This window comes from Meles meles, chromosome 12 (genome assembly GCF_922984935.1).
Source record: "Meles meles chromosome 12, mMelMel3.1 paternal haplotype, whole genome shotgun sequence".
Lineage (NCBI taxonomy): Eukaryota > Metazoa > Chordata > Mammalia > Carnivora > Mustelidae > Meles > Meles meles.
Window position 1 is genome coordinate 71,560,969 of NC_060077.1, and position 24,023 is coordinate 71,584,991.

General features: G+C 43.2%; 2 protein-coding genes, 1 long non-coding RNA gene and 2 other non-coding genes across 6 annotated transcripts in view; 3 read left to right on the plus strand and 2 right to left on the minus strand.

Moving 5' to 3' along the window:
* Positions 1-6,018, minus strand: part of ACAA2 (acetyl-CoA acyltransferase 2) — a 28,138-nt gene extending 22,120 nt beyond the window's left edge. Inside the window, exon 1 of the mRNA XM_046025605.1 lies at positions 5,860-6,018. Within this exon, the coding sequence (XP_045881561.1) occupies positions 5,860-5,875 (16 nt within the window). The 5' untranslated portion in view covers positions 5,876-6,018. The remainder of the gene's footprint in view (positions 1-5,859) is intronic.
* Positions 6,019-6,560: 542 nt separating this feature from the next.
* LOC123954800 lies at positions 6,561-6,703 on the plus strand. The gene has a single exon (XR_006821161.1). It is a non-coding gene; the product is annotated as a small Cajal body-specific RNA 17 (non-coding RNA).
* Positions 6,704-6,780: 77 nt separating this feature from the next.
* On the plus strand, positions 6,781-6,863 carry LOC123954797. Its single transcript, XR_006821158.1, has one exon. It is a non-coding gene; the product is annotated as a small Cajal body-specific RNA 18 (non-coding RNA).
* Positions 6,864-9,380: 2,517 nt separating this feature from the next.
* On the plus strand, positions 9,381-21,942 carry LOC123953839. The gene is made up of 3 exons (XR_006820991.1): positions 9,381-9,564; positions 10,179-10,463; positions 20,154-21,942. It is a non-coding gene; the product is annotated as an uncharacterized LOC123953839 (long non-coding RNA).
* MYO5B (myosin VB) overlaps positions 15,345-24,023 on the minus strand; it is a 339,470-nt gene continuing 330,791 nt past the window's right edge. For both annotated transcript variants that reach the window (XM_046024282.1, XM_046024281.1), the window contains 2 exons: positions 21,953-22,033; positions 15,345-15,702 (listed from right to left, as the gene is read on the minus strand). In XM_046024282.1, the coding sequence (XP_045880238.1) occupies positions 15,550-15,702; positions 21,953-22,033 (234 nt within the window). In that variant the 3' untranslated portion in view covers positions 15,345-15,549. The remainder of the gene's footprint in view (positions 15,703-21,952; positions 22,034-24,023) is intronic.

The window sequence follows — 24,023 nt, forward strand, 5'->3', positions numbered from 1 at the left end:
CTGTAATTGAGACCATACAAATATTATACCACGCTTGGTATTTAAGTACAATTCTCCTGATTATGTTAGTGGAGGCTATCTCTTTTGTGGAACAAACTCAACTTATCCTAAAAACAAAAACAAAAACACAAAAACAAAAAAACCTCCCAACCACAACAAAACAAAAAAGTTTCAGCTTCTCCTTTCATTCTTACTTTGAGAAATTCACAGTCTAGAAGAATTTTAGGAAGGGCACCTGGATGGCTCAGTCAGTTAGGTTAGGCATCAGGTGGTTAAGCATCTGACTCTTGATTTTGGCTCAGGTCAAAATCTCAGGGTCCTGACATGAAGCCCTGCTATGGGGCCACTCAGAGTCTGCTTGAGATTCTCTCCCCCTCTCTCTCTCTCCACCTCTGCTCCTCCCCCTGCTCATGCACTCTAATTTTTAAAAATCTTAAACCCCCAAACATTAAAAGATAAAAGAATGTTTACTCCTAACACATGCAACTGTAATTTAGAACAGAACCAATTAATTTTTACAGATACAATATTCAGATATTTACAAGCCCATAAATATTATTTCAGTGCATTAGAGATCTTTTGTTCTGATAGATGGGTTACTCTGTGGCCTTATACCTTCCTCAATTTCTGCAAATGTCCTCTAAACCTCCTTGCTTGGGGCGCCTGGGTGACTGAGTTGTTAAGTGCCTGCCTTTGGCTTATGTCATGATCCCAGAGTCCTGGAATTGAACCTCATATTGGGCTCCCTGCTCTGTGGGGAGCCTGCATCTCCCTCTCCATCTCCCCCATGCTTGTGTTCTCGCTCTGTCATAAATAAATAAAACCTAAAAAAATAAAAAATAAAAAGATAAACCTCCTGGCTTTAATATTTTAACAATTTTTATATTGCTATTTTATTTTATTTTTCTTTCCCCTTCCCATGTCTTCTTCCTAATTTCATTACAGCCGGCATGTGGTCATGGCTCCTATCTGACCACCTCTCCTGCAAATAACAATGATGGTATAGAAAAACGACTATGCAACGACCTTGGAGAATGAACCAAACCAGGCGGGTATGGAGGAGATGTGGAAGAAGGGAACCGTACAGGGTGAGTGCTCAATTTATTTATAGCCTCTGACTTGAAGACAAACAGTCCATATTACGTGAATGGCTAGAACTCAGAAACTCAGTCTTACTGGCTTGAAGACTCAGAGAACTGAATTCACGGCAACCACAGCCACTGGTAAATAAGAATGAATGTGGGAAAGGAAAGGACCACAGGCAAGAGTCTAAATCATATACAGGAACTCTGCCTAAGTATCTGGCTGGCCCTTTAACCATGACCTACGAACACCTTAGCTAAGACTAACAGAACTGAACTTAGATTTGAGCTGTTGTCCGCTCCCAGGGAAACAGAGTTTACCAATTCCAAGTTCAGCTGAATTAACTGCCTGCAAAATAAACAGCCAACCAACCAATCAATAAATTAACATGCTTTGGAAGAACATAACAGAATCGGGTTCTACAATGTTTCACATGCAACGTTCATGCTACAATCCAAAATTAATGCACATATGAAGAGCCAAGAAAATGATTTTTAAAATTTTACTTCTTTTATTTTTCTTAACATGATTCATTCTTAAAAGACAATCAACAGAGACTAACCCCAAGATGACCGAAATGTTAGAATTAGCAGACAAGGATTTTCTAACTATGCTCAAGCATATAAAGGAAAGTAAGCTTATAACAAAGGATAGGCCATATTGTTGGGTCCATGGTCAAAGGAGTGAGACTGATACAAAGCGAAGGTCAAGCAAAGCTTTATTTCGCGCTAAGCATCGAGAATCAAACTGACCAGCCAGTCTCTTGCAAAGAGGCAACCTCTCTCTTCTTTACAGACTAGCTTTTAAGGGCAAAGGCCATGTGGTTGGGCCTGGCCATGCACAGTGACCAATGAGATTGTAACACAGAGAAAGCTGCATAGTCCTGCTAGGTCACACATAAGTGAATTGAATTACAATTACAAATTCAATTACAACTGAATTACAATTTACCCTATAGTAGATATTTGAACTAGCCTATCACCTTGGTCAGTATTGGCACCCAAAGGGCACCCAAAGGGCGGGGCCCATACTCCTTGGTAGCTAGGGAGACAGTATGTGCCCCCACTGATTGGATACCTTCACCTGGCCTGACCCACCCTTGTATTTGGGCTTTGTTTTTGTTTTTTTTTTGTATTATTATTTGTATTTGTTACCTGGGACTGGTTTCCGGGACTTGTTTTTAAGTAAGTTCCCTGAAAGGGTGCGGGGCAGGGTTAGGATGGAGTTGCTCTGGCTAAATAGGCCCTTACAATCTCAGTAAAGAAACAGAAACTGCTAAAAAAAAATCAAAATGGAATTTTTTTTTTTCCAAAATGTAAATTCTAAAACTGAAAGGTATCTGAAATAAAAAATTCACTGAATGGGCTTCACAGAAGAATGGAAATGAGAGATTCAGTGACTTTGAACATACAGACACAGAAATTTTACAATCTGAAGGAGAGAGAAAAAAAAAAACATGGGCAGAATCTCCAAGTCTGACAAAGGAACAAAGGTAACTCAATGGAGAGAGGGCAGTCTTTTTGGCAAATGGTGCTGAGCAACTGGACATTAACGTGCAAAAATAAAGCAATAAATTAATTAAAAAATAAAATCTAGATGCAGACCTTAAACCTTTCACAACAATTAATTAAAAATGGCTCACAGACTTAAATGTAAAGTGCAAAACTATAAAACTTCTACAAGATAATATAGGATAAAATCTAGGTGACCGTGGGCTTGATGATAACTTTTTAGATTCAAACCCAGAAGTTTGATCCATGAACGAAAAATGTGGAAAGGTGAACGTCATTAAAATTAAAAAATTCTGCTCAGCAAAAGTCGCATAGAAGGAAACGAAAGGAACAAGCTACAAACTGAGAATATTTAAAACACACTTATTTGAGTAATGACTGGTATTCAATATACACAAATGATGTGGTTTTGGAATACAGGCGAGTTTCGGTGGGGTGAGGTCCGGAGCCAAGAATTCTTGAGAAGTCTTTGGTGCAAAATGGTGGTTTATTAAAGCACAGGGGACAGGGCTGTGTGCAGAACAGCTGCTGTGCCGGGGTCTTAAAGAGTGGCTGATTGGGACACCTGGGTCCTGGGATGGCGTCCCGCATCGGGCTCTCTGCTGGGTAGGGAGCCTGCTTCGTCCTCTCTCTCTGCCTGTCTCTCTGCCTATTTGTGAATTCTCTGTCAAATAAATAAATAAAATCTTAAAAAAAAAAAAAAGTTGCTGATTATCCCCTTGGGAGTTGTAAGGAAGGAATTGGGAGGTTTCAAAAGAACTTTCATATGCTAAAGAGGACCAACCCACAAGGTACCTACAAGATACTACAAGTTCAGGTAGTTTTCCCCTCTAGCAAGGTATTAACGATATACACAATGGAGTATTATGCATCATCAGAAAGGATGAATACCCAACTTTTGTAGCAACATGGACCGGACTGGAAGAGATTATGCTGAGTGAAATAAGTCAAGCAGAGAGAGTCAATTATCATATGGTTTCACTTATTTGTGGAGCATAACAATGTGCAGCATTGTACACATAACAATGTTAATGTGGAGCATTAACGTGGAGGACGTGGGGAGATGGAGAGAAGGGAATTGAGGCAAATTGGAAGGGGAGATGAACCATGAGAGACTAAGGACTCTGAAAAACAACCTGAGGGTTTTGAAGGGGGGGGTTAGGTTGGGGGAGCCAGGTGGTGGGTATTAAGGAGGGCACGTATTGCATGGAGCACTGGGTGTGGTGCAAAAACAATGAACACTGTTATGCTGAAAAGAAATTAAAAAAATAACAATAAAATAAAATGAAAAAAAAAAAAAAGATATTAACGAGATGACAGTTGGGAGATTCCCGGAAGAACATCACACAGGTCCCATCCAGGAGTAGGGGCTGGGGGAGGTTGTTGGCTGTCGGCTATGCTTCATCTTCAGCTAGCCTTCTGCTCCCTCACCACATATACATCTTAAAATTCAACAGAAGAAAACCAACAACCCAGTGAAAAAGTGGGTAAAAAAAAAAATCTTAACACACCCCACGAAAGATGATACAGAGATGGCAAATAGCCATAAGAAAATACACACAACAACCTATGTCATAAGGGACATACAAATTAAAATAACAACAAGATAGCACTACACAACTATTGGAATAGGTAAAGTCCAAAATACCAACACCACCAAATGCTGGCGAAGATGCAGGGCAAAAGAAACTCGTTGCCGCAAAAGACAAGCACTTTGGAAGACAGTTTGGCTGTTCCTTATAAAACTAAAACAAAACCTACCCTATCCACATGGATCTAGGAATCACTGTTCCTATGCATTTATACAAATGAGCCGAAGACTCGTGTCCGCACAACCTGCACACGAATGTCTACAACAGCTTTATTCTAAACTGCCAAAACTTGTAAGAATCCAGATGTGGTTCAATAGGTGAATGGATGTGGCACATACATACAACACACATTCAGCAATATAAATAAATAACCCCGTCAAGTCAAGAAAACACACGGAGGAAGCTTAAATGCATACTGGTAAGTGAAGGAAGCCCATCTAAAAGGGCTACAGACTATGATTCCAACTATATGCCACCTGGAAAGGGCAAAACTATGGAGACAGTATAAAGATCACTGGTTGCCAAGGGACTTGCAAGGTGTGCTGATGTGATGGCACAGGAAAAAAAAATCCCACTGGAATGCAAAACAGGAACACTGCCTTCCTGTCTGTCTCAGAGTAAATTTTTTTTTTTTAAAGATTTTATTTATTTATTTGACAGAGAGAGAGATCACAAGTAGGCAGAGAGGCAGGCAGAGAGAGAGGAGGAAGCAGGCTCCCTGCAGAGCAGAGAGCCCGATGCGGGGCTCGATCCCAGGACCCTGAGATCATGACCTGAGCCGAAGGCAGCGGCTTAATCCACTGAGCCACCCAGGCACCCCTGTCTCAGAGTAAATATTAACTCATTTAATTAGAGCAATGACACACAACAACCAGAACAAATTAAGGGAAACTGCTGCTACAGCATCCATTTCAGTTTCTAGATTAATTTGGCAGGCACGCCTAGCTGACTTGAAAGGATATACAATCCCCAAAAGCGAAACAGCAGTAAGAGAACGATTTCTTGGGCGCAACGGGATGCATGCTAAAAAACAAAACAAAACAAAACAAAACAAAACAAAATGCCCTGGGGTACTGGTTCTTGATCCTGAAAATTAAAGTTCTATTGACTGTGACCATTTGTTATGAGACGAGAGTTTACAATTCTTTTTTTAAAAAGGTAGTAACCCTAGAATTTATGTACTTAGTGATTGCACTTTCCTAGAGTCAACTTAAAGTAATGGAAGGGAAAGGGAATAAGCTAGTCTTCCAACAGAATGGCACCAAGTATGTGGCGGAGCAGGTCACTTGGGCAGAAATTCCCCGGAGACCCCAAGGGACCGCCAGTTCGTCCCCACAAGAATCTGCATCCCAGACCTGTTCAGAGGCAGGGGCTCCTCTGCGAAGCAACCCCCCGCCCCAGGCCGCCCGGTGCTTCCGGCGCCGCCCGTTTTCCTAACTGCTGCAAAACTCCGGACGCGGGCGGGGTGGTCCGCCAGAAGAAGGGTAATGACCTTCAAGGTCAGAAGCAAGCCTTGGTTTCGACCCTCAGCTAGAAACTGCATCGGAGTCGCTGTCGCTAGTGCCTTACAAGTATGTTCTCTCCTAGACCCGGGAGACTCCTTCAGGTTGGGCTTTCATCAACCCCCCCCCCCCCCCCGCCACCCCCTTAAGAGAGACACCACCGACGCTCACCTCTGAGCAGGGACATGGCTGCGAGCGGGGACAAACCAAACGCAGGGCTTCCCCTCCAGCTATGAGGAAGGGCCCCTTCCCACCTCCCCGCCTTAAAGCCAGGGGCGGCGACCCGCGAGGCCCCGCCCCCGCCCTTTCACCCACTTCCCGCCTCTCCCGCGGGTAGGTGCTTGTCGCCCCGGGGCGAGACACCACCCTCTGTGTGGAAACCCCAACTCTGCCAGCAGCCGGGCTTGCAGAAGAGAGCGTTGCTTGCCGGCGCGTTTCCTCCTCACTCTTGTCTGTAAAGACTTTATACTCTTTTCCCCAGCGAGACAATGACTTGACTCTGCCTTGTCCCCCCTGTCCCTGGCCTCTATAACCCGCCCCGTAAACCTGTACTGAAGTTCCCTTTCACCCCACACCGGATCGCCTTAGTCACTGGACCAGGCGTCCCGACACCAAGACGCCCCCCATGTGGAAGCGACTCGAGGGGAAAGGGCGCGGGGCCGGAAGTCGGGTGGGCCGGGCGCGAGGTCGCCGCGAGGGGATTGGCTGAGCCTCTGTCGCTGGCTGCGCGGTGCGGCTGCGCGGAGAGGCCGAGGGCGGCGGGGCCTGAGAGGGGCTGGGAGACAGTGCTCCGGGTGGAGGTAGGGACCGGGCGGACTGGCGAGCGGGGCGGGGGCGATCGCAGTGCGAGGGAGTGCAGCGAGTGTCGGAAGGCAGGGAGTCCCCAGTGTAGCCCGCACATGAGCTCGCAGTATTTTCCTTATATGATCGGGCCCCGTTGCTGGCGGCGCCGCTGGCCCGGAGCCCGAGAGGATTATGAAAACGCGTCAGGCGAAGTGTGGCTGGGGACCGGGGCGAGGAGATGAGGGGCAGCGGGCTAGGCTGGAGATGAGGGAGAGTTGGGGAGGCCTCTGCGGCTGTGACTGTGAGCCCTGGTCGATGATGACGTGACCACTGCGCAATCTGAGTTCTAGGAACCAGGTGATGGAGTGTGTGCTGAGAACCGACTGAGACCGGGCGAGCAGCACAGCGGCGGCGCCAGAGCCGGGGCGGCCGGGCGGGGGGCGGCGGTGTGTGTGTTGGGGGCGGTTCCTGTGCCTGCGAAGCTGCGGCGTATTGCCTCGAGGTTTTCTGTGAACCTTTTCTTTTTATGAAAACATTTGAACATACAGAGCAGTGGAGACATTTCTGCAGAGAACACCCATACATCCACCACCTATATTCTGCAGTTGTTGACGTTTTGGTGTATTTGTTATATCACATCTAACGCCAAACTACCTTATTTTCCTAATGCAGAACTTAATCCAGTAGTCTCTGCCCCCCACCCCCGAATGGGGAGGGAGACATGGTCCCAGACCCCTAGGGGATTCCTGCAACCAGATAGTGCCAAGCCTCGTGTTTTTTTCCTGTATGTACATATCAATGATAAAGTTTATGATTTAGGCACAGTAAGAGATTAATAGCAATAATAAGACAATAATATACCGTAATAAAAGTTATGTGGGGGCGCCTGGGTGGGTCAGTCAGTTAAGCCTCTGACTTTTGATTTTGGCCCAGGTCATGATCTGGGAGTGGTGAGATGGGTCCCTGGTTCAGGCTCCCATCTAGGGGTGGAACCTGCTTAAGATTCTCTTTCTCTTTCCCTCTGCACCTGCCCCTGCTCTTTCTTTAAAAAAAAAAAAAAAAAAAAAAAGTTATGTGAATGTGGTCTCTACCTTTCCTTTTTTTTTTTTTTAAATTTAAAGATTTTATTTATTTATTTGAGAGAAAGAACAAGAGCACAAGCAGAGGGAGGGGCAGAGGGAGAGAGAGATGCAGACTCCCCGCTGAGCAGGGAGCCCTAGGTGGGACTCCATCCAAGGACCCCTGGGGTCATGACCTGAGTGGAAGGCAGATGCTTAACCGACTGAGGCACCCAGGAGCTGCAATATTTCTTGTACTGAACATTTTTATGAGGATATGAGGTGATAAAATGCCTACCTGATGAGGTGAAGTGAAGTGAATGCCTTGGTATTGTGACATAGCCTTAAGGCTACTATCGTCCTTCTGACACCTCAGAAGAATCTTTGGTTTCCCAGACCCTGCTTAGCTACAGGTGACCTTGGGTCACTGAAATGGAGGAAAGTGAAATGGCAGATGAAAGGGTTAAGTTATACACTTCACTCTAGGAACACTTGGCTTGGGTCCTATTAGATATCAATATTTATTTCTGGGTTTTCTTAAGGCAGAATTTCCATGTGGCCATACGTGAAAATCTTCAATTGGTTGACTTTCACAAGTGTATATACTCTCGTAACCTGTTCTACCATCAGCTGTAAAACTATAATTAAAACATGTCCATCATCACAAAAAATCACTTTATTCTTCTTCCCACCTTCTACCTCATCGCCCATTGTTCTGTTTTTCTCACGATCTACTGCAATTTGACCCTCAGATTTATTCCTTTTCTCCTTTCTGTCACTTTAATTGGAATGAATGCAGGAAATGGATAGCTGATTTAATATGTAGGTAAGCTCTGAGGGTTATTAACTTTTAAAAATATGTAAACTACTTTCTCACAACGAGTGTGTATAGTCAATAGAATTCTGACTGAGATCAAAGCTTCTCACCAGATGAAAAAATCACCAGATGATTTTTTCCACCTGCATCTTCTGGATGATGAACAGGGAGTAATAAAAAAACTACCATTTTTTGGATACTGTGTGCCCAGCATTGTGCCAGGCCCTTACATATAGTGTTTGTAAATTTCATACCCAGGTGATTTAATAATCCTATAAAATGGAATAATATACAATTCACATATGTTGGGCAAATCCTGACTGAGGGACAGTCTACAACCCCATGAGATAGGTGGGGTTTTTTTCCCCCTCTCATTTTGTAAATGATGAAGCTTAGGCTCAGAGAAACCAAAGACCTTGCCAAGGCCTCCAATCTAGAAATTGCTGAATTAGAATTTTGAACGTGTGATTCTCAAATGCCCAAGGCCTGTTGTCTTCAGGACTCAGAGGATATGGAAATATAGCAGTGGGGATAGAGAAGCTGACAGGTATCATTAGCTAAGGTCTCTGTTACACAAAATGAAAGGAGGTGAATGTTAAGTGAATCTTCCTTGGAGGAAGAAATAAAAGCATTTGGGAAGAAATCCTGTTAAGGATGACTTTCTATATTTTCCAGTGTATGGTGGCTTAGGTTCTGAAGATTTATTTCCTTTTTTCTGCAGGGGAGGGTGTGTGTGGGGGGATGGGGGGGATAAAGTGGTTTCAGGTAGGTGGAGAGGTAAGGCAATGTGTCAGCAGTAAATGTTCACCCTTCCCCAGCCAGAGCTCCTGCGGGAGACAATATGAGTAACTTTTTTTTAATCCTCTCAAGGATGATACAGAGCACGTACTATTCTAGGTGGAGGAATTAAGTTATTACATTACATATAACGGAAACCTTGGACTTGATTTGGATTTGACAGTAACTCAGTTCTAATATTTTTTTTGCCATCGTAGTTGCTCTGTTAAATAAAGTCTTATTTTTCCTTTAGGGCTAATTATCAGTTGGGCTGCTTTTGGTTGCAAATAACAGAAGACTTAAAATGGCTTAAACAATAAGGTTTTTTATTGTTTCACATAACATGAAGCCTCCAAGTATTACCATGTCATCAAGTACCCAGGCTTTTGGTTGCTACAGCTGTAGGCATGTCTGCACCAAACCATGTTCAAATGGGGGAAGGTGGGTATTTATTGATGTGGTATGGAGTGGTGGGGTGGTGGGATTCAGAGCCCATGGCCAAGAAAGAATTCTTGAGATGTCTTTGGAGTGAAGAGGTAGTTTTATCAAAGCATGAGGACGGGACCCATGGGCAGAAAGAGCCGCACTGGGGTGTGAGAAGGGACTGTATGTGAAGTTTTCTATCCTGTGAAGGGGAGGGTAATGTTAGGGAGATTGAGTCTATAGGTTTCTAGAGATTGCTTTTTTTCTTATAAATCATTAAGACAGTTGCAAACTGTTGGAGACTGATATCCTGCTGTGATCTCTATCATTTAACCATTTGCTTTCCCCTTTCCTTTATTGGAGGGCAGCCAGGAGTGCCTGGGGAATGTCACATATAGGGGTGTGGAGGGGTCGGGTTCTGTCTGGAAGTAGGGACAACTCTTTGGATAATATAATCCTATCTAGGAGGAGGCAGATCCGAGCTAGACTAGCTTGGCTGCTGGTGAGGCTGCGTTCACTCCTATTGGCTGGGAGAGGCTGGGTTGGGATCGAGTGGTTTGCCTGTAGTCTTGTCTCTATACTTAGACAAAACTATCAAGTGGTCTTCAATCAAATGTCTCATTTCATCATAGGCACAGAACGACCTTGCCTGATGTTGGTGTCTTGTTGGCCTGGCTGGGAGGGCCAGTCCAGCTTCTCATACCACCAGGCCTCGCCCTAAGTGCCAGACCAGGTCCCGATGTTGGGCTTCTTTGATTTCTCAACTCTAAGTAGTTAAGTGTGTCTTGATGAAATTTGACTCTTCATGGACAGTTTTCCTGTTGACGCCTTGATGGTAAGCCTAGACCTCTCTGGGTGTGAGGGGAAGGATTTCCTGAAGAGCGACCTTATTCTTCCATTAGCCACCCAGAAGAGAGGTGAGTCTATCCTTAGGTAGGAGGTTGGGTTTTTGGGTTTTATTTTTTTAAGGTTTTTGAGAGAGCACGTGTGTGCATGAGTAGGGGGGAGGGGCAGAGGGAGCAGCTGACTCCCTGCTGAGCAGGGAGCCCAATGCGGGGATCACCAGAGCCAAAGGCAGATGCCCAGCTGACTGAGCCACCCAGGCACTCCATGGAGGTTGATAACTTTTAGAGGTAACTTTTTTTTTTTGAGGTAACTTTTCACCGACCAGTATTTCAGTATCATGAAGTGTTTCATGGTGGTTCGTAGTGACGAGTGTTTAAGGGCACCGTCCCTGGAGAAACCTTAACCTATACCTACTGGTGGGGCTGCTGACCTAGGTTTTAAAGATTTCCAGGTGATTTTGGTGTATGCTCTTGTAAGACACAGCCTACCCGTGTTTCTGTATATATGTTTAGTTTCTGGGCTCTCTATTCTGTTCCAGGGGACAATTGGTCTGTGCCATTTCCACACATCTCACATCTTAATTACTAAAGTTTTATATTAAGTCTCGGTACTTGTTGGGAAAGTTTTCCCTTAAGGAAGGTCTTCCTTATCATTGGGTCTTGGCACTTCCCCTATCAATTTTAGAATAAGTTTGTTGATTTCCCCACAAGAAAACTGCTGTTTTTTTTTTTTTTTTTTGGTTCTTTGTGTAGATCAACTTGGAGACAACCAACCACAGTTTTGTGGTATTTAAGTCTTCTTATCCGCAAACGTGATATAATTTCTCCAGGCTGTCAATATTTCACTTGTTATAAACTCCATACCGATCTTGTAAATATTTTCCCACTTTTTTTTTTTACACATATGCAAAGTTATACATGTGACTGAGTCTGTCCCTGGTCTCTGTGTCCCGTGCCACTGATCTACTTGTCTTTTCCTCTTCCAAACTACTGTGTTTGAATTCTGTGGCTCTGAGGCAATTGCTCAATAAGTCTTGTTATTTTACAGGGAAAGTTTCTCCCCACCCCCTACCGACAGGCAGAAGTTTGCCTACCCCTGGTTTAAGTGATCATGATCCATGTTTGAACGTAGGCCCCTAAAATCAAGTTTCTCAAGCAGGCATTAAAAATAAGCTTTTCAGCCGATATATAGCTGCAGAGTTTTAAATTTCATTTAGATTTGGCACACCACTTTCTTCAAAAGTATTTATTTCCACAAATTTTTATCCACAGCTGAATATTACAGTAACGAATACAAGCATCTTTTTCTATAAACAAAGGTGTACTTTACAGATTTGTTCAAAATGAAAAAATATTTTTATCAGTAGTATTTCTTCTTACAATGTTAGATTTACTCCGGCATATGATGTGAACCCTCTTTGGAGAAGCAGCCTTTCATCTAAATAATAGTTGCTGGCAAATATGGGTTATTCTGATATAGTATCATCTTAGAAAGTCGCTTAAAATCATTTGATTGCTTTATTAGAATTAGAAATTTCTTTAGGAAAACCAATATTTAGTATCAACCTAGTAAGTGGAAAGAACAGTCCTATATTTGTCATTGCCAATAACCTCTAATTTTTCTATACCCCCTAATTCTCTAATTATGGCACCAATGTGTGCAAAAAAATGAATTTTGGCTATTCGGCTCATGCAGCAAATTAATTTGAGAAACTGCCTAGGAATACTCTAGGAGGAAAAAGGACAGGGACACGCCCCCATGCTGTCACACTGTAGTGACTGTCCAGTCCCCTAGGCAGGAGACAAGTGCTTCAATTCAGGATACCCCTGCTGCCTAGAAAGAGGTCAAATGTATGACAACTGTTCCCTATATTGTAGGCAAAAGAAATGAATTCTAATTTATTTCCTATAATCTTGATGCGGTAAGGCTCTAAGAGTGGTGAATTGATGGTAGCAGCGAGGGTTCAATTTTTCCTAAGTGTTCCAAGTTCCTAGGTTTCTCTTTTGTCTTGTTTTTACAAAAGCCTGAAAATTTTGAGTGTAGGATAATCAAGGGAAGGAGCTCCTACGGACATGCCCCATGGAAAGCGGAGAAACAACCTACATAAACTTTGGGTCTCATCTGCTGTTCAGATGCCACAGAGCAAACTGCAGCTGTGAAGACCCAGGGAGAACGCATAGAGGGAGTACGCTTCCCAGCTCCAGCAACAGTGACTAATCTGCATTACTACCTGCAAACAGAGGTCCCCCGTGATACTGAAAACACAGACTGTTTATAAATATTTGATTCTTAAATAATCGTTAAAATGCTCTTAATGTTTCAAGAGACAAAGGAAAACTCCAGCATGATGTCGAACATTAAAATTCTTCCCTCTGTAACTCTTGTTTCGAGAAGTAATTGACAAGTCAGTTATCTTAGTAACTGCCCAAGGCACGTGGTGAGAGGGGGTGTCGACTAAATTTTAAATAAAAAGGAGAGACAGGTATTCAGTGCTGACAGAGGTCAGACCTTGGTGTTGAATTAAGTTACACGATTTCCCAGGAATCGTGTTGATTTCATTGATTTCATGAAGAGAGAAAATGTTTAGCTTTAAAAAAGCAAAAAATAAAAATGCTAATAAGTGATTAAAGTTACTCTAAAGGTGCTTCTTTTCAGTCTCCAAGTGTTAAGTTAAATAGGGCTGACCCCAACATTAACCAGTCGCTGTTATTTCTCTGTTGTTGGTACTCTATTAAGTACAGCTCCAGTGAAATGCCCCTCTCTCCTGGAAAAGGAGTATTCATACTCCCCTTCCCCCTCCGCTGCCACATTTATTCTAATTGCCAAGCTTTTATTTAATGAGTCCTTGGCACCTATGATTAACAGGGACAGTAGTAGTGACCCATGGAGATGGAAAGCGTGAGGGTAAAGACAGAATGTAAGGACAGCAATCACCGCATTTATAGAATCACTGCTTTTCAAACTCCTCAACACTCTAAACAAGGCCATTTGGGGTTATCTTGAAGATGAAGGTCAGTCCTTACATGAAAGCTGTTTTAAACTAAAGTGCAACAACAAGCAAATTATACTTAATAAATGACTTTAAAAAGAGGTAGCCATAGACCCACAGACTGGCCTTCCCAAGGAAGTCACTGTGTGGGCTGGGGGGGTGGTGCATTGTGGGTTTCAGAGGACATAGATGTACCCGGTGAAGGGGGGACAGGCACAGCTCTGTGGATACCGGAGAGTGGCCTGCCGTGGTTTCTGTGGACGTGTCATGCTGGGGTTGTAGATTTGGACAGGATGCTCCACATTCTGCCCGGGCGCTGGGCCTTGTGCCCCAGCAGGCCCAAGAATGGCGGAGCAAGTGGAGCCAAATGGACACAGGACCATTCGGGGCTTGGGGTGTGCGGTGTTTCCAGGAGCTTTTGGAGTTGGCTGGCTGATGGACAGGTGGTGCTTGCATGTGTGTGTGTGTGCGTGTGCATGTGTGCACGTAGGGGGATGTTCTACCTGCCATTCATGGGGAAATCTTATCTTCTTGATGTCATATAGAGGCTCTTCTCATTTTGCAAATACCATCTGTTCTGGTCATGGGAGCAACATACCGTTATCTATTAGAAATACAGAAAAAAAAATCACCAAAAAGTGGGTGTAGAGAATGCAGGGTTTTCTAATTGAATGCCTACTGTTGAAGAGGCAAGGAAAAAAAACCTATAAAAGCAGCGAACATAAAATTGGCTGTCATATTTCACTGAAAACTCTGTTTTAATCCTTTTTTCAAAGCAGAGGTATTTGCCATGTTTATGTGGTAAATTTAAAAATTGTTGAAAACGAGCGCCTGGGTGGCTCAGTTGGTTAAGCATTGGCCTTTGGCTCAGGTCATGATCCCAGGGTCCTGGGATGGAGCCCCACATCGGGCTCCCTCCTCCACGGGAGTCTGCTTCTCCCTCTCCATCTGCTGTTCCCCCTGCTTGTGCTCTCTAATGAATAAAATCTTTAAAAAATAAATAAAAAATAAAAAATGTTCAAAATAACCTGAAAAGGGAGTGTTGACCTAAGCTATTCTCACTCTTTAAAAAGAATATACACCTATACACATATACAAACCCCCAAAGACTTTTGGATGATAATAATCCCTGAACTGAATATTTAGAAAAGTTTTTCAAATAATCGGATTCTCAAGTTCGTTTTCCTTTACTGTTTCTGGTTACCTGGAATTACAGAGCATTACATGATGTTCTTGTTGGAAGTTTTATGGCATTAAGGGATTGATTACAGGCTTTCATACTGACTTGTTTGGGTTTTTTTTAATCTGTAAATAAAACCAAAGTTGGTATTCTTTTCTAATATTTAGATTATGTAGATTTTTGTGAAAGTTTTATGGACTCAGGAAGCACACAGACTAGCACTGGAAACAAAGACTCTCTTTCCATGTTGCTCACACTTTAAGTTTGGGACCGGAGCATTTTAAGCAGGACTCTTCCATAAACCCAAGACTATGCAAAAAGGGTTTAAGCATATGAGGGACAGAGTCTTCTAATTTTGCTTTAGAAACCTTCCTCAGAATGTTTGGAGGTTAGTTATACCACTGTCTCTGCATCACCAGGCTTTCAGAATACTTTTGAAAACTTCTCAGAAGGCCCAAGCCCTCTATTTTGTTCTCCGAACATCTCCCCACAAACTCATTTGCACCGGTGGTTTGTAGACCTCAGGAGATGGCCCCACTGTGCAACAGCTTCATGTTATTAGTACCATTATTTGTTCAAAGTCCTTTGAAGGCAACTTACGTGGCATATCTTTCATATTATTTTACTTTGGGCACCCTCCAGTTATATGCAAAGATCAAAACTGGGCAGTTTTCATTTTAAAGACTGACACCTTTTATATGGGCCATGGCAGCTGCTGGGTGGCAGGAGAGGATTTTAACGTGTATTCGTTTACACTGAAATCATATACTTAAAAAAAAAATCTTCCATACTTCAAGTGTTTTTATTCTGAGCAGTACGTACAAAAAAATAATGCCAAATGTGTCTTATTCCGTATCGTTCAGCACTCTGTACGGGCTCTCAGTCTTTTACAGATTAACAGACCCCTCACTTCACTGTACATAAGAGGCTTCCTTCTTGCCCTCACCGGAAATGGAGCCACGGGTTGGAGGGGGGGGGGTGCGCCTCATCAGACCTCGCTGAGGAACTCCAGGTTCAGATAGGCCGGGATGTGGATTGAGTCCATGGTCAGTGAGGATGGGTTGAATGGAAACAAGACGGGAAACATGTGCTTGGAGTCTAACAGCAGCTGCTGAGGGTCATTCCGCTCTTGTAGCTGTGCCTGTGGGGGAGACGACAACCACATGAAAGGCCACCCCCGAAAGAGCTGGTTTAGAGGAACTCACAAAAGTGAAGTAGCGTGTATCATGGAAATATTTGTTAAGACAATTAGGGTGGGTTTTGGGAGAACATGGCCTCCCTGTCCCTGTGGCATTTGGCAGGGAGAGGAGCCCTGGTTTCAGCCTGCTGGAATCCAGATGACCTTAAGCTCTCCCCAAATTCTGGCAGTCTTTAAAATAAATTTTCCAGCTAAAGGAGAATAGAAAAATACATTTCAGGTGCAAATTGTGTGGAGAGGTACTGTAGTGAAGGGGTTAAGACCACAGGCTCTGGAGACAGACAGCCTGAGCTCTGATCTGGTGGGCAAATTCCTGAACCTATCTATGCCTTAGTTTCCTCATCTGTAAACCAGAATGGGGAGAGTGACATCACACAAAATGGCAGAGTGAAAGCACTGGGCCTCAGTCCCTCCATTGAAGAAGCCATTGAGCTGGAAAAAGCAATTGCTCTCAAATATCTTAGAACTCTGGAACCTGAGTAGACACTTGGGACCAGCAGGAGCTGAAGAAGGGGGAGGTTGCTTATCTCTGCTAAGGGAGCAGTCTATGTGAACTGGCCACTAACCCAAGTCTCCAGACCCTGTGCAGCTGAAGGACAGAGGCCCACACTCTGGGAGAAGCTGGCCAGTGCAGCAGGCCAGGCAGTGGGACCTTGTCCTCCAAAAATCTGAGTTCCTGCCCTTGTTGGTGTCATGTTCCCTGATGGATGGGCACAGATGCCTGCCTTGATTTTACCTTCTCTTGGGATACAGTGGCTTCCTCCAATGGCATCAATTGGAAGATGTAAAGGGACACAACCCCTCTTCCCCCCCCCCCCCCACCTAATTTGGACCCAAACATTTTAGGAAAAGTATAATAACTCAAATGAAAGTTTTCAGTTCACTAAAGGGGTTCAACAGCAGACTTGAGCAGGCAGAAGAAATGATCAGTGAACTTGAAGATAAGGCAATTGAAATTAGTCCAGTTTGAGGAACAGATTAAAAAAATGGATAAAAGTAAATAGTAAATAGTAAATGTGGGACAACATAAAGCATACCAACATATACCTCATAGTAGTCCCAGAAGAGGAAGAGAGAAAAGGGCAGCAAAATATTGAAGACATAATGGCCGAAAACATCCAAAATCTAATGAAAGACATATACCTGTCCCCACTCCCCAAGACTCTCAACAAATTCCAAGCAGGAAAAAAAAAAAAAAAAAAAAAAAAAAGACCGAAATGGGATAAAAACATTCACACTGAGACACATTATAGTCAGATTATCAAAGCCCAACAACCAAGAGGGACTCTTGAAAACAGCAAGAGAGAAAGGACTCCTCACATACAAGGTATCCTCAAGATTACAAATAAATTTCTCATCAGAAACCACAGAGGCCAGAAGGCATAGGGTAACCTATTTAAAGTCCTAAAAGAACTCGTAACCAAAAACTATACCCAGCAAAACTATCCTTCAGGAATAAAGGAGAAATTAAGTTACTTCCACATCGACAAAACAAAGTCCTGCAGGGGTGCCTGAGTGGCTCAGTTGTTAAGTGTCTGCCTTCAGCTCGAGTCATGATCTCTGGATCCTGAGATTGAGTCCTGCATCAGGCTCCTTGCTCAGTGGAAAGCCTGCCTCTCCCTCTCCCCCTGCTTGTATTCCCTCTCTTGCTGTGTCTCTCTCTGTCAAATAAAATTAAAATAAAATCATTAAAAAAAAAGTCCTGCAGGCTGACACAGAAGGATACTAGACAGTAACTTGAGGCTGTAGGAAGAAATAAAGAACATAGCCAGCATTGTACTTTTGCTTGTAGCTTCTTCTTATATCATTTATGCAGATGTAGAAAACAGTTAAGCATTGCTGTTAGTGGGAACATCATGTACAGCAGCTGTGGCAGTAACAACACAGTGGCAGAGAGAGGGACAGAGGTGTGTATGCAGCAGAACATGTGTACTATTGACCCAAGTCGGGATTATTTAAACTAGGTGGTTCCAAGTTTCAGATGTGAGTTGTGATCAGCAGGGTGATTAAAAAAAAGGTGACAAAAAAGGAAAGTAGGGAATCACAACAGTACACTACAAAAACTAAACACACACAAAGGCAGTAATGAGTAACGCAAAACATGGAAGGCATACAGAAAACCAGTGGTTCCCTAGCAGAGGTGAAGAATGATGAAGAGTTAACTAGGGTAAAGCAGAGAATGGTCTCTGGCAGCCAACGTGGGGAGCATGCCAACAACCCGTGTTGGCGGCTAACGCTCCTTTGTTCCTTCTGTTGGTTCGCATCCCACCAACCTCTGAACCAGGAACCCAGGTGGAGATGTCCTTATACAAAGGCCACAGAGACTAGTTAGCTATGAGTGCTACCCAGAGGAAAATCAATACATCCCGATCTTGTAAAAATACAGGCCATCACCTACTAGCTTAAGCTATCGAAATTTTTTTTCCTCCTTAGGAAAACTCACCCCTAGGCAGTTGTAACATTTGGTAGGTTGTAACTTTCCAGAAGTTTCATCATTATCCCATTTTAGCCAAGACCAATAAGAGATCTTCTATGAACTCATTAAGCCTTTGCATGTCACAGGTGACGATCACTCATAACAGCTCTGTGTTTCTAAAGCCTTCAGGTGGGGCTGAGGTTAGTAAATAACGCAGGAGCATTTGAAAAGTGCTGGGAAACAGATTTTTAGAACAAAATCTGTGTGAGCATAGGACTGTGAGTTGATTCTATAGTGGCTGTGGAATGCAAAAACGTGAACCTGGATAATGAATGGAAAACTCTTTAAAATTTCCAGTTGTCAATTAAAAAACCTCTATGTGTTTGGTATCACATGAAAGGTGGGCGCATATATATATAATATATATATTTATTTAGAGGGAGGGAAGGGGGGAGGGAATTGTGTGTGTGAGCGGGGCGGGGGGTGAGAATCTCAAGCAGACTCAGTGCTGAGCACGGAGCCCTCTGTGGGGCTCGATCCCATGATCCTGAGGTCATGCCCAGAGCTGAAATCAAGAATCAGATGCTCAGCCCACTGAGCCACCCACATGCCCTGGGCCAAAATTTTGAAGTAATTTTAACAGTTTGAAAAATAGCTTGAAATAATGGGAACAGTTTAGCAGAAGAAAGGACATTTAGAGACACATAAGCAACCACTGTTACTAATTTAAGATACCAAATGGTGGCTCAGTTGAGAACCTAACATAATGGTCTCTCTAGGACCACTGAAGTCCAAAAGTGAACTCAGCTTGGCTGCATTTATTATTACAAACCCGGTCACACAGCCTATAAAGGTGTACATAAAATGTGAAAGGGCAAAAGGTTCTTAAAAATTGTTCTGTAGCACTTAAATGTCCTTTTATTTCTCAACCTCAGATCAGCAGCCTCTACTCTTTAAAGGGTTTGAAGAAATTGTAAGGGATTGAGAGGAGGGTATAAAAATGGAGAAAAGTTAATACCTATATTATTTATAATTCATCAGCAAAAGGTGCGCATACTTATTTAAAATTAACAAGGTAGTCATTTCATAGGCATTATCCTGTGAGTCCTTCTGTGAGTTTAAGAATTCCCTCAAATTCACATTTTTAAAGGTCAGCATGTTCTGCCCATATCACCCAAGCAAATGGTTTGCTTTAAGGACCAAATAGAATTTATCCCACGTTAGATGTGTGCAAGTACAGAAGTCGGCACAAATCATTCTACCCTTTCCTCTGTCTAGGGAGAAAGAGAACATAAAACTACAGCTGGCAAAACAAAACAAAACCCCAAAAAAACAAAACAAACAAAAAAAAACAGAACAACAACAACAACAAAACACCAACCAGAATTTTTTCATCGCGTCACCTGCCACTCAGAGTGGCGGCTGAAGCGACTCAGAACCTGATTCTGGCTTTGCAGAGACGATCTGACCAACCTCTGCTACCTTTTTCCCCTCTGCCCTTAATTCAAAGCCAAAGTCTGATGTGGCAAAAATTCTTTGACCTTTGGCTTGACTTGGGACTCTTCTAAACAATGCCACTGTCAACCCAGCAGCGGTTCCAATTCTCCCTCTGATGTGTGTGCTAGTATTTAAAACCAGGTAAGACTTTCTGAACTTGTACTTTGATTCATGTAAATTATCAGTGCTCCACAAAAATCTGTGGGGACTCAGAGAGCCCAGTGGCTTCTCTTTTGTCATCGAAAGGCTTCCTCTACTTTCAGTAGTGAACGGTGGCTGTGTCCGGACTGGATCTTTTCAATCAGCACCCCACCTTCTCGACATATCTGTGGTGCTCACTCTCTGCCTGCTTTCCCTGTGCTCCGCATGTCACCGTGTTTCCTTTAGAAGAACGGCCTTCCACCTGACCTGGCATCCTTCCTTTGACCTCAGCCTCTGGTTTCTACTTAGACACAAGGCTGAAATGTTCATTTGTCCTTAGACACGGCTGACTTTCTCAATCTCTGGATCTCTACGTGGCCATGGTGTAAGGCGCTCTGAAGAGAAATCCCAAGACTACACCAGAGGAAACAGCGTCTCCTACCCCATGTGTTCTCCAGGGTTTTGAGTGTCTTTTTGATAAAGCCTCGTTTCAATTCCCCTTTTCCTGCCTCCTCTGCTCACTTTTGTCCATTTCCTTTGATGGCATACTGGGATCACAGTGCATTGGCTGGCTAAGGAGGCTTAGGCATTGAGAAAGTGTTGTATCTCTTCAAGGTGTTCCCCACGGTGGGTAATGGGAGAAACGGTCACCGTCCTTCTGAGTCATCTGGATGTAATTCAATTATGCAGGTGCGGTTGGCTATAGTCACACTAACAATTCAGGCATTCTACTATTGCTACACCATTCGGGGCATGGAAAATTTCCTCACATGTTGTTAGGACATTACAGTTAACTCCTGCAAGGTGTCCCAATTAAGAGGGGACATTTGTGATCCATTAAACATGACCAAGATATCCACTGATCTATTTGAAAAAATTGGTAATTGGGGATCTTATCTAATTTATCATAATTTGGAGCCTAACTTGTTTTATGTTTCTCCTTTTCCATGTGCTGATGCCTGTACCATTTACTGGCCATCGTGACCCCTGGAGCCATACTGCAAGCCCCTGGACCGACCCCTGGATTGATTCTAACTGCCTCACAGCCCACCGCCCCATTTCAGCAGGAAGCAGCCAGAGTGGTCAGGGCTCCCGTCCCTGACAGCAGTCCTTACTATTCCAGGGGGAGGGAGGAGGGAAGATCCGGTGGGGCTAGGTAGGGAGAGAGAGAAAGAGAGCTATGTGATCAGGCTCACAGAAATTCCAAAAAAGTGGAGGTGTGGGGAAACCAGAGAGACGACAAACCGGACCACGCTACCCTACGTGTGTGAGGTGGGTAGTGTCTCTACGATAATCACCTGTGACCGACAAAGAATAACCAGGTCCTAAAAAGGAAGTAAGCAATGGAAGGTGTTATCAATAGAGATGTTAAAAGGATTTAAGTTCCCTGGTTAGCTTTCTAGAAAAGACAAACCCTAAAGGCCCTCATTGGCAACCCTGTTAGGACCCCTCCCACTCTTGAGAGCTTTTCTGTATCTTCACTTAACAGACTTCTATCAATTTACTTTAAAAAAAAAAAAGAAAAGAAAAAAATTTTTTTTTTTGTTTAAGGCATTTAGCCAAATCACCTAAGGCTCAGCTTTAGGAAGCTTATCTTAAAAAATACCAAAAAAACCCACAAAGAACAAAAAAAACCACCCACAATCTCAAGACAGATTTAAATAATCACTTCCCTAATACATTTTCTTTTCTTTCAAGCATATACTTAAGGGCAAATGTTATGAATTTTAGACACAAGACTGAGAGCTCAAATTGTTTTCTTAAAATAATATTTCTTAGTTTAGTTCATGGGTGGGGTTGATATTCTGCTGACTTTGTTAATTCCACTTGGTGCTCTAATTCAGTGACATGCTAGTGGCAAATACGACACCTAAAATCCAAGAAGAGGTTATAAATTTCAGTCTTTTTTGTATATAGCTAAGTTATTTATGGGCGATACAGTTAGTATTTACCCAAAGGGAAAGCCTTAGGATGTAAGGTCTTTTGGCTTAGAATATAACCAGTGATTTATTAATACAGAGAAGCAAAGTTAAACTCTAAACTTTGATTTCCTTTATTAGTTTTAGGTGAGAGCTTTATAAAATTGATCCTAGTTTTGGTCGAGGACTTTATAAAATTGATTCACGTTTTAAAACTCACCTGGATTGTTCGTATAAAGGCCACGGTTACCCGTTCTTCAAATTCATTCAGGGGAGTATAAAGGTTTAAAATTTTGACAATCTGTTGGAATAAAAACAAAAGCTTAGCACAGACCTAAAGGAACATATGACAACTTTTGGATTTCAAAGAATACAGGACACTCTCACAAGACTATACTCTTCTTTACACAGGACCCATACCTTGGAGCTGGAGTGAAATTGAGGAGAGGAGCCTACAATTTGTAAACTACAGACCAGAGGCTTTGCCTGCTAGACCTGAACCCTCTTACTGCACTCCTGTCTCCATCACGCCTCCCCACCCCACCTGCTCCTGGCTTAAAAGATAATTTTATCTTTTAAGGGAAACCTGCCTGAAATCCTCAGACTCTTACCTACTAGTCATTTAAAGATTTCTTAAGAGTACTGGAGATCTTACCTTAGATAATGAAAGTTGTTTTACCACACCTCCCTACCTCTTCCCACCCCCCAAATCACTTAATAAAAGGAACAATTTTTCCTAATTAAACAGAGAGGATAATCTTCTGTCTGCCTGCCGACTGTTGGGTGGAAGTAGCCTGCCCAAATGCAAAGCGAGGCCAGCTGAACTCTAGAAGTAAACTTCCGAAAGCAAAATATATTTAAAAGGGGGATAAAGTTGGCAAACTTGCAGTATGTCTATAGAAAGAAGCAGTTCTCTGAAGAGTTTGGCATTTCATCTTATAGTGGTTAGTGGGGAGGTAAGGAAAAGTATATTTACAATACCGAGTTTGGATTTTGTTCTTTAGGTGCTTGACAGGGAGAAGAAGGTTCATGATCTAACTTAGAAAGTCGGATTTGGGGGCGCCTGGGTGGCTCAGTGATTAAGTGTCTGCTTTTGGCTCAGGTCATGGTCCTGGGATCAGGTCCTGCATCAGGCTCCCTGCTCATCAGGGAACCTGCTTCTTTCTCTCCCTCCGCCCCTCCCCCTGCATGTGCTTTCTGTTAAATAAATAAATAAATAAATACTTTAAAAAAAAAGGAAGAAAGAAAGCCTGATTTTCTTGTGCTGGTCTTATTTTGTGAGGCCACTTAGTGCTGGCCCATTTCTAAATAGGCATACTCATGGTAAAGGGCAAGCCACCCCAGGTGTGGACAGAATTTATCTTCTGACAGTCTGGTCACATCTCTGCAACCGAGCCCTAGTAGGAATACAGTTTGCTGGGGGAGGGCAGAGAGGAGAGGCACATTCTAATGCCTCTAGGTTCTTAATGACTGTTTAAAAAGATGTCAATGGATTCTCTTTTTTTCTTTTTTTAAAAGATTTTATTTATTTGACAGAGAGATATCACAAGTAGGCAGAGAGGCAGGCAGAGGGGGGGAGGGGAAGTAGGCTTCCTACTGGCTCATCCCAGGACCCTGAGATCATGACCTGAGTGGAAGGTAGAGGCTTAACCCCCTGAGCCACCCAGGTGCCACAATGTCAACGGATTCTAAATGAAAACATGGCCACAATGGAAGTATATAGTTGTCAAGAAAATGATTTATTTAATGCCAAAGGCATGATGCTGCCCATTTCTGAACAAAATTTTAAAATTTCTAGTTAGAAACATTCTAGAATTCATTGTGTTTAAAAAATGTTTCTACCTTAAAAACAAACCAACCTGGGGCACCTGGGTGGCTCAGTCAGTTAAGTGCCTGCCTTCGGCTCAGGTCATCATCCCAGGGTCCTGGGATAGAGTCCCGCATTGGGCTCTCTGCTCAGCAGGGAGCTTGCTTCCTCCTCTCTCTCTGCCTACTTATGATCTCTGTCAAATAAATAAATAAAATCTTAAAAAAAAAAAAAAAACAAAACCAACCAGGTGTGCCTGGGTGGCTTAGTCGGTTAAATGTCTGACTCTTGGTTTCGGCTCAGGTCACGACCTCAGGGTCGTGAGATTGAGCCCCACGTGGGGCTCTGCATGGAGCCTGTTTCAGATTCTCTCTCCCTCTCTGTCTCTGCCCTTTCCCCTCCCCCTAACCACTCCGGTGCGTGTGCACTCTCTCTAAAAACAAAAATACATTTTTACCCAAGCTTAATGTTGTGTGTGTTTACT